This window comes from Diadema antillarum, unplaced genomic scaffold (assembly GCF_040938485.1).
Source record: "Diadema antillarum isolate AM-2024a unplaced genomic scaffold, OU_Dant_1.0 seq00000938_RagTag, whole genome shotgun sequence".
Classification (NCBI taxonomy): Eukaryota; Metazoa; Echinodermata; class Echinoidea; order Diadematoida; family Diadematidae; genus Diadema; species Diadema antillarum.
The window spans coordinates 19,654-30,276 of record NW_027271789.1 but is presented as its reverse complement, the minus strand read 5'-3'; the positions used below and the strand labels follow the sequence as shown (position 1 = coordinate 30,276).

Genomic DNA, 10,623 nt, shown 5'->3' with positions numbered 1-10,623 from the left:
ATAGGTTTAGACACCGGAATTTACTTTCTATTGGTTACGTATCCCGAGATATAGGCATAAACAGGTTGTATGGCGGCCATTTTGAATTTATGCAAATTAGACACTGATCCACCACTCGAATTTTAGGGAACTTTTAATATGTTATTTTGATAGCTCTTCCGGGTCAAATGCAAGTGGAATCGTTTCTGTTGCAATTAGTTGTGGGTTAACCCATTTTTTGTCGTATTTTGACTGGACTAAATAGACACCTATATCCCACCCAACACATCCTTCCGATAATACCCCTTATGGACTCCACCTCTCCCTTATAGTTGCCCCTCTCCAGCACACACACACCATTGAGCAAATGAACATAAAGGTTGTCATGGTTGTCGGGGCATGTGTGTAAGTATTGTTTTGTTGTTGTTGTTCGTCCGTATGCTTATTTGTTAGGGCAACCTCTCTTGTAGCATCTGTCCTGGAACATGTTAGACTTCCATTTCGACATGTCCTGCTAAGAAACAGCAAGATTGTGGTTCACTCTCAGCCACCGTGTCCAACCTTGGAATTGAACCCTACATGTGTTTTCCGGTACATCAAATTTGCACCCCTATAACTGGCGTCATACCTGTCAGTCATATCATGAAACTCGTCACCGTAACGGCGCCACATATGACACAAAGTGCAGTACCCTACGAATGGCGTTTTTTAGTGCCGTATAAATGGCGTTTTTAGTAATTCCTTCTTACCATTATAGTAGAAAAGGTCAACACACTAACACTTCCGTAAAATGTAAGGAATAAATGTCAGATTTGATTGCATCTTATTCATAACACTTTGCTGCGATCTTCATGTTATTCTTTGAAATTTTACTTTCAACGTCGACGACGATTTTGTCTAACAGCAGATCTTTTTCTTTTAGTTTAGTTTTTGTTTTTGTTTTTGTTTTGTTTTGATTTTTGTTGTTTTTTTTTTTTGACGCGGAAACGCGGGCAAGCTATACTGTAATGGAGAGAGGTCCTCACTCAGAAGAAATCCATAACCATACAAAATTGTATGCAGATGATGACATGTTTGAATGTGATATGAGATAAAAAAACAACACTTGACATAATTATGTAATTCGAGGCCAAGTTCTTCACAGATCGCGCCTGCCAGAGAACCGCAGCCACCTAATTGTCTTGCTATCTCTGAGTGCAGCGAGCCTATATAGACCTATATACTGTCATAATCGACATAAGTATATGCCTACCCATCGCATGGCAAATCGCATCCTTATTGCATGGTCCTTTGCCCGTTGAGAAACATTCGCAAATGACATACAGCGTACAAATAACATTATCTCCAGTCAGTATTGTCAATCCTCCCTTTGGAGTTGGCCCTATGATCATGAACGACGCGAATACATTTTCCTCGAGACAATAGGCCTACTGTTAACGTCCTTATCGCTTGACTTCTTCATGTTTACAGTATACCGATGTGATGATGACGTCACAGTCTTTTGTTATAATCTTACACGATTGGTTTCCAAAAGAGAATTCTTTGCATGAGGCATCAGGCAGTGGTTGGGAACCCGGGGTTGGGAACCCGGAGTTGGGAACAAAGAGATTGTATACTATTTATTCTGTGGTTGGATGCGGCCGGGTGCGAGCGATGTCAGCAATTGTTGGCTTCCCAGACATTTATGTGGCTATCTGCGAGGCTGTTTCGAACCAGTTTCCATGACGATGAACTCTAATACCGTCACACTACAGCACTCCCCCTTAAAGAGACTGTACAGTATACTGGTTGAGGTGGGGATTCATGTTTTGAACATTCCTAAGTGAGATAATGAGAAACCTCTTATGAAATATGAAAGAGCATGTAATTTTAAGAAGGATTCAACATTTATTTGGTGAAAATTGATTTTCAAATGGCTGAGATATCCCAAAAAGTGATAATAATGGAAGGCGACAGGCCACGCCTTTTATTAGGATCTCTTTGTTTCACCTTGTTTTTGGATATTTCAGCCATTTCCAAACCGATTTTCATCAAATAAACTTTTGATACCCCTTAGAATTGTACGCTCTTTGACATCTCATAGAGTGGTTTCTGAATATCTCGCAAAACGTCAAAAGCTAAATCCTCACCTCAACCAGAACTGTACACACCCTTTAATTCTGATGAGAATCAGTATGACCCAAATTCGACCATGCCATGCGCAGCTTGGTGGAAGCGGGGATGGATCGAGGTGGTATACCACTTCCCTGATGCAAATGAGAAAATCACGTCAGAATTTTGTTTGGTGCTTTTTCTTGCAAATCAATAAAGCAACTTATCATCTTACTTTTTTGATTGAAAATATTACACATAATATATTCCACAAAAAAATTGCACCAAATCTTTAATTTCAATTTCAAATATGCAAAAGCTTCCTGAAAATCGCGTGGGAGAGGGTCCCCCATCCCCAATGATGCAAAGGTTTTATCAACCAGATTCGGCACCCTGATAAATAGGGTAGAAACCATTATCTTTTCTTTTTTTAACAATTTGTAAGGAAATATATGGGAATTTCCATTTTGGCCGCCACCTTGAATATCTCGAAACCCTCAAGAACGCAAGAGTTGCATCATCCAGATGCGGATTAGCACCTTCGAGATACGCATAAAAAACGGTAAAACATGGTTAGACCCAAAGTCTGGCTTTGGCACCCTGGCAATTATAAAGTTTTGTTCCATATATTTATGACAGTATTATAGGCATTCTACAGCGTGCCGTTCTGCAGAGGCACCGCAACATCCACCTGAATCGGATCGGTGTCCTCACGCACAATTGATAAGGAAACCATAGTATTAATAGGCCCTATAATAGGTCTCCGTGACATCTCGTAATGTCTTTGGTCTCATGAATATGAAGATATTTTCAAGATGCTTGAGCAACGAGAAAGTTTTTTTTTTCATACAAAATAATAAGTGAATAGACAGTATACAGTAAGGTTTTACTGTATATCGACCTATAGAATAGTAAACTTAGTATAGTCCTTTACAACAAAAAACAATTCATATTTATTCAGAAACTGTTCCGAAAAACTGTTCCATCTCTTAAAGGGGAAATCCAGTCCAAATATTAGTTAGTCTGATAAAAAAGAGTAAAATCTTACGAGTTCAACGGTAGAAATTTGACTGAAATCGGATGAAAAATAAGGAAATTATTAAATTTCGAAGTTCTGCTAAGTTCTGGAATAACAGTTCTTGTATGTGAATATGCAAATGGAGGAGCTAACATGTCATAACCTCACAACTTTCCATTGATTGTGTACACAAAAAATGACGAAAATTTGATGTTTCTGTCATTGAAGTCTGAAACATGATGTTATTCCTGGTTGAATAACTTCAGAATAGTGTTCAGTTAGATATACCAGGATTTAAGTTTCGGGCATAATTGCGCTTGAATGAAAAACGGGAAATTTCACAAATTTTATGTACAAACTATATGGCAAGTTGTGATGGGATGACATGCTCACGTTGCCACTTGCATAGTATTCACATTGACTGTTCAAGAACTGTTTCCTGAAAAATTAACTAAACTTCAAAATGTCATAACTTCCTTATTTTTCACCCGATTTCAATCACAATTTTATCGTTGAACTCATTATATTTTACTCTTTCTTATGAGACTAACTTATATTTGGACTGAATTTCCCCTTTAACATAGCCGACATCTGCCAGCTTATATGTATTGTCAATATGCTCATACAATTCAACACGCAATTTTATTTTCATCGTACCATTTTACTTCTTTTCTACGTTTCTAACCTCAAGATCCTCAATTAGACATAATGTTTGATGAGAGAGTCTATGATGCTGTGCAGATTTCCCCATACATTGTTGAATTCTTAGTGAATAGTAACCTATACACGTACAATAAATTGTTCTTTTTCTGAGAAGAGCAATTTTATACTTTTTTCAGAATTTTTGTTGTGATTTCTCCTGTCGTCATCTTCAAGTCTAGTCGAGTTGTTTTATTTCATTTCCAACAAACAAATTATAGGAATACAATAATATGTTCGTATATACAGATGTCAGGAAATGAACATAATAACATATAATAAAGACACAGGCAAATTATCAACAAAGATACAAATAAATGTTATATCATTATGGTAAAGGCAGAGACAAAATTGCTCGAAATGGAGGGGACTGCTAAACAGAGCTTGTAGTATGCAGTCCCCTCATGAGAAAAAAAATCTTCACTCTGTGACCGTTTGCTCTTAATTATATGCAATGTTTTGTCATACTTTTCCTTCAACATTATTGTCTTCTCTGAACAAAAGAGCTATGTATAAATAATTTTTTTCTGATAAGTGTATATACCAAATATGAAAATTCCAATATAAGTATTTCCTCATAAATCGTAAATAACTTGAAAAGCAGTTGATAGGTTATCAACTACATTGGCTCCGAGGATGCTGAGTCCAAATTTTGTTAAGGTAACTCTTGCATCCTCGAGGGATTTGAGATATTCAAATTTTTGATGGCCATTTTATCGGACGTCTTGAAGATATCAAAATTTTCACGAATGCAAGAGTTATATCAACCAGAATCGGATTCAGCACCCTCGAAATAGGTAAAATCATCATTTGATTTGCACTTTTTTTCACCATGTTTAAGGAAATGCCTATATTAAAAATTCAGTTTTTGGTGGCCATTTTGGTTATTTTAGAACCCTTAGGCATGCAGTAGTTGCCTGGAGAATTGGATTTAACACCCTCGAAATAGGGGAAAACCATCAAAAATGTTGGGCGGACGATAAAACAAGGTTCATCCTCTGGCACATAAACTGTGCAGTCCAGCTGTTATTTGCTTCCTGTGTTTAATTCAATGTATAAACACGATTACTGTTAGCTGTTGCCGCATTATACAAGAAAAGTATAATCACATGATGTCATTTCGATGTAAACATGCTGATGTCGATGTTGAAACAGTGCCATAAAGGAAAGAAGAGACAGTCACATGCTAATAATCAAGCCAATAGCAGCTCTACGCCAGGATTTGCTCCTTCCTGCAACATTAGACAGGAAACCCTTGAAAACTCTTGACGCAAACACACTATAATACCTGGTAGATATTGATACCAATCCTTCTCTTCGCTCAACAATTGGTGTTCAGAACTGTTCATCACAATCTCAAATCACTGAAGTTCAAACATATATCGAACTCTCATATTGTGTATGAATCTGAAAATTGAGGGACTTTTACGTGGAAATCCAGATTGTACGCTATGTAAGTATGCCTTACAGTACTGTTTTTGTTGCATAAGTTTCCTTGTTCATGGAATACGTTATATCATGCTTCCATGCAATCAGAGAATGGTGACATTGAAAATTGCCAAGAGATTCAAATCACCACATGCATTATTTTACTATACCCTCATACTTTGCTATTGCACTGCTTGCATAAAAACTAATGGTGAAAGTTCTTGCACAACTTGTCTAAAAATCGACGTAGTGTATATAACTCGACTTGCGTTTTACATAAAGACAAAAACAAGGTGACATTTTGCCCATAAACCTGAAGAATCTGTGCATACATTATGACGCAATGTGAAAAGAAGTGTGGTGTATGGTGTGTATACGAGTGAGTATTGTTTTTCTTTCTATTTCGAAAGCCCACCCCGCCCCTCCTTGCCGATAAAAGTGCATCTTCTCATCCGAATCGACACAATCTATACGGGAACACTTTCGACTCCAGCTCTAGAGATACCTGTGAACCAAATCAAGTCTAGCAGAACAGGGGTGTGTCTTTTGGAAGTGGACGTCATCATGAAACGGTAAGAAAAAAACTGACAGAGAAAAGGTTAATAGGAAAATATAAACTGTATGCTACCGGCTGGGACGGGACCAAAATGTGCCTTCAAATTGGTGATTAATGAATGACCACTATGAACGAGAAAGTAAGAAGAAAGAGAGAGAGAGAGAGAGAGAGAGAGAGAGAGAGAAGAAAAGTCAGCAACCAAATGTTTTGATGACTGCTTCAATGTTTTGACTACTATGATCATATCAGTATATCGATAAAACATGCAATGACATCAAAAAAATCAAAGCTTTTTAATATGTTAATCAGGTCTGAGTCAGTGTGGGGATGTTTGGGACTAGAAATGATTGTGATGGTGGTTGTGGTTACACTTCCTGTTTTGATAATTTGATCCCTAAAATGAAAGCCTATGCTTGGAAAAAAATGTGTTCTTGTTCCTGATCTGCTGTGTCCTATACTACACCAGGAAGACTTACCAATGTGCCACTTTTTTATTTTCTGCTGTTCAAAAATACTCGTCTGAGAAGGCGCAATGCAGAACATGAATGACTGTGGTGTGTTGTGATTAGCTTTAATGATCCACAAATATTTTTCTTTTAGAGTTCAGAAGCAGCAACTGACGCATGGTAAGGATGCTACGTCGTTGGACATTGCGTCATTCGAAGGTGTGAACCCCAAGCGTCCTCGCATTGAAAAGGCCATTGAAACCTCTGCACCAAGAGTGAGTGTTACCGTGTAGACAAGAGAGTGGATACACTCTGAATTATATGAGTCCTTCTCCTTTATGCAACCCTTAAAAATGTCCTATCAAAAAGCCCTGAAAACTCTGTCATACATTTTTTTTTTGCAGTGAAAGCAGGGACAGCAAAAGAATAAGTGAAAATGGATGAATGGCACAGATCAGTAGAGAGGTTTGGATTGTTTAGAAACAAAGAAATCAATATCAAAAATGATATTTGAGATTTTATTTGCTGAGAAATGATGATGGCCCTTATGTAGCTTGAGTAGCGTCACAGAATGATTGAATGATGAGAAACTCATTTGTTTCTTGACAATTACGATACAATTATTTAAAAAAATATGAATTGCTGGAAAAAATGAGGAAGAATGATTAAAACAGTCTCTAAAACGTCACAGTGACTAAAGGGATGTTCCTTACGGGGTGTAGCAATCAGCTGCTTGATATTCAAATGATCATAACTTTTCAAACGTTTGCTTAATATAATTTTTATATAATAATTCTGACGGGTTTGTTGCCTTCCAAGAGACAGCATTTCTTATAAAAAAGAAATGTATACTTCATATATATATATATATATATGCCATTTTAGGTTTTTATCATATATATATATATATATATATGTATATCGAATTCTTTTCCCATATTTCTGTCTCATGGTATACGCCTCCACTTATTCGCGATGTTTTTGCCTTTTTTTCTCAGGATTATTCTATCTGTTTGCACAGACCAATAAATCTGAAAAAGACATTAATGTCAAAAGCTTATCATTAATATCTGGCCTCCTGCGACACCCTTTGTCATCTTTCATCACACATATATCACACCTATAGGCCCACACACAACACAAGCAAACAAACACACACACACGCACACACACACACACACACACAATATATATATACATATATATATATATATATATATATATATATATATATATATATTAATCATACAAACAGATATTAGCAGTTTATCAAGATCACAAGATCATCACACAACGGGACCATTACAGGGAGAAGCGTAGGCCTAATGCAACAATTGGTAAAAGTATAGGCTGCAGTTCGTTATTACAAAGGTTCGTTATTCCGTAGGTTCGTTTCTACGCACCTTCTTTTCATTTTCGGATTATCGAACCTTCGAAATAACGAACCTTATTTCATTTTCGGACCAACAAACCTTCGGAATAACAAACCTTCGGAATAACGCCACGTATGTTCGCATTAACGAACCCTATCATTTTCGGATGAACGCACATGTAGATACAGTGAATTTGTGTGTTTCAGAACAACGAACCTTGTTTCATTTTCGGATTAACAAACCTTCAGAATAACGAACATCACTCAACTGGTATACAGTGATTTTTTGTTTTAATGTTTGAAGTTCAGTGGCAATGATTGGACTGTATTAATTCTTTATGATTGATAGCTGATAAACTGAAAGTTTGGATACAATGAATTGTATTTTCGCGTAGCTTTGTCATACACCGTAAAATGTCTTTTGCAGGATATTATGAAATCATATGAAGAGTTTGCTGACTCTCAGGTGTGGCTGACGGAGCGTTCAGGACCAGATGATGGTAAAATTGATGAAATGCCCTGCATCATCTATCCTGTTTTTCTGGAGGAAACTGACAAGTGTGCATGGCTCCTGAAGGGAAGCAATGGTGAGTTATAGAAAGAGTATCAACGAGTTGAGTAATTGACGGATAGAATTTAATGTATTACGTTGGCACAAGACATGGTGGAGGGGGATTTTTTGAAACTTTAGATTAGTCGACATTTAACAGTAAGCAATACTTGTCAAGTTAGCTGTAAAAGAAGAGTGTCATGAAGTACCTGCAGGGTGATAGTCCCACATTACTAGTATGTTTATGTGCATGTGGGCAAAACTTTTGATCGGAACTATCTATATCCCGGTTTCCTGTGTAGCAGTCAAATCTGATTGGTTTTTAATTTGAGGATATAGATTTGTTTGCTTTGGTAAGTAAGTATCATTACATAGGAATCTAAAGAAAGAAAGAAACAAACAAAATAAGTGTGTGTATGTGTGTGCGGGATGGGAATATTGCGGTAAAACCTTCCATATAGGTTTTTAAAGGTATCCTTGAAATATAAGATGCAAAGGTAATTCAAACAGTAAGAAATTACTAAAATCCTTTTTGCAGGTGACTTTGCGATGGTGACAGCAGATAATGGCGATGACACCAGTATGATCCAACATGATGATGGTAGTAGGGCTCATACTAAAGCAGTGGAGTCTTATTTTGCAAACATCTTAAACTCGCCGAACGTCACATGGATCAAACCCAAGTCTAACAAGGCACCAGTGGGAGTTAGCCGTCACCACCAGCAAAAGTCCCCGCAGGTGTGAGTATTCTCTTCTCTCAAATTTACCACACAAGGCAAAATTAAGATGTTTTATTTATTGATTTCAGCAGTTGATCAGAGTGATAAAGCTGTGCAGTGCCTTGATATAATCATGTTGTCTACATTTATTTCATTTTAATTTTCATTTTTTGTAACATGTACAGTAGGCCTGCAGTGTATTCCTTTGTAATGTTCATTCTGGTTTTTGTTTCATGTTTGTAATGTTTATGATATGTATCCCATATTCTTTACCTACATGGTCGAATGAATAATAATAATAATAATAATAATAAATAATAGTTTTTAAAAGATCATTAGTTTTCATATGGGTATAGATTATTGTAATATTAAGTTTGTTGAATGTTTAACAAGGAAATAATATAGCAGTAGATATGTAAATGCATGTGATGATCATAAGCTATGTTTTGTCTCCTGGTATCTGCAAACCTTCAGTGTGCCATCTGGTAGCACCAAGGATTGGCTGCGGAAGAGCCCAGCATGTCCACAGGATGAGCAGTCCACTAATGTCCAGGAGAATAACACTTGTAGCACAAGTCAGAAGCCAGCTAAGGTGAGTTTTGAGCCCTGATTATCTTTGTATTTCCTATGAGTTCAAAGGAGTGGTATATATTTGACTGACGTGTCGGTTTTATTTTTTTTCAGGAATAGAGAATTTAAAATGTCAAATTCAAACGTGTTTAGCCCTGAAAGAAAATTTACATTACATGGGATGGAGAGAAAAATAGCATGGAATGAAACCTGAATTCAAACTGACAATTGAATAACATCTGAGATGTCAACAGGGGGTTGAATGTGTTCATAATTCCAAGATGTGCTATGATCACGTGTAGTGAACTTTTGGTGCTGAAATTGTATTTTGTGGGATCTGGTATTATATGTCCCAAGAACAACAAAAGGTGTATCCATGTGGTTGATGTGTTTATTATCGTTGTTTTCAATGCAGCCAGTAGAGATTGAAGATCCGACTGGACTAGCTTGTGTTCAGGAGACCCCCACTAGAGCTACTGTTCCCTGTCCGGGCCCCTGTCAGCCAAAGACCAGCCCTGGTTCCACAGATACCCCAGAGTCTTCCAAAAACCAGTGGCTCAAGCAAGATCCACCCTGCGCAGAGGGCCCACCAACTGCGGAAGAAGTGGAAATGGAGAAGTCAGATGAATTCAGGGAATGGCTGGTCTCCGAAACCAACCCTACCAGCGACTGTGAGTCCAACATTATCTCAAGCTTCCTGAAATGTCAGTCAGAAGAATATCCGAAGAAACTCTCTGAAGATACCATTTCAGAGAGTTGGCTGCTGGGCGGGGAGAAGACCAAGACAGGAGAAAAGTCCATGGCTGTTCCTCAGCAGGAGGTCACAGAAAATTGGCTTCTGGCACATGCTTCTGGATTTACTCATTTTAAGACCAGAGCTATTGGCTTTCCTTATTTCACCATCCCTACGGATGTCAACCAATGGCTACAAAAGTAAGGCAAACAGTGCAAGCACTATACACGAGAAAAAAAACTTACAGCAATGAGAGTGATACTTACTGCAGGATATGACCGTTATAACCCATTGGCATGTGTTCCTCTGTACCCCAAAGCTTATACTGTCCGTATAGCACGCACATTAAATCCTGTCTGCAACGGAATCAAGTATATAGGCCTACGTCTGTTTGTCTTTTTATATCGTTATGCTAGACATAATGTAAACACTATCAAATAGCAGAACGACGACATACACTGC

The 10,623-nt window shown here is 37.5% G+C and overlaps 1 protein-coding gene across 1 annotated transcript; it reads left to right on the top strand.

The window, feature by feature from the left end:
• The first annotated feature begins 5,102 nt into the window (after nt 1–5,102).
• LOC139741606 (uncharacterized) lies at nt 5,103–10,409 on the top strand. Its single transcript, XM_071652185.1, has 7 exons — nt 5,103–5,240; nt 5,626–5,787; nt 6,372–6,492; nt 8,017–8,176; nt 8,678–8,879; nt 9,333–9,450; nt 9,844–10,409. Exons 2-7 carry the CDS (start codon nt 5,780–5,782, stop codon nt 10,363–10,365), a joined length of 1,131 nt encoding a protein of 376 aa, XP_071508286.1. The 5' UTR covers nt 5,103–5,240; nt 5,626–5,779; the 3' UTR covers nt 10,366–10,409.
• Nucleotides 10,410–10,623: the final 214 nt, after the last annotated feature.

Bases quoted from the DNA above. Each gene is read 5' to 3' on its own strand.
- LOC139741606 (XM_071652185.1), top strand. The intron at 6,493-8,016 runs GTGAGTGTTACC...TGTCTTTTGCAG, and splicing joins TTGAAACCTCTGCACCAAGA to GATATTATGAAATCATATGA. The intron at 8,177-8,677 runs GTGAGTTATAGA...TCCTTTTTGCAG, and splicing joins GCTCCTGAAGGGAAGCAATG to GTGACTTTGCGATGGTGACA.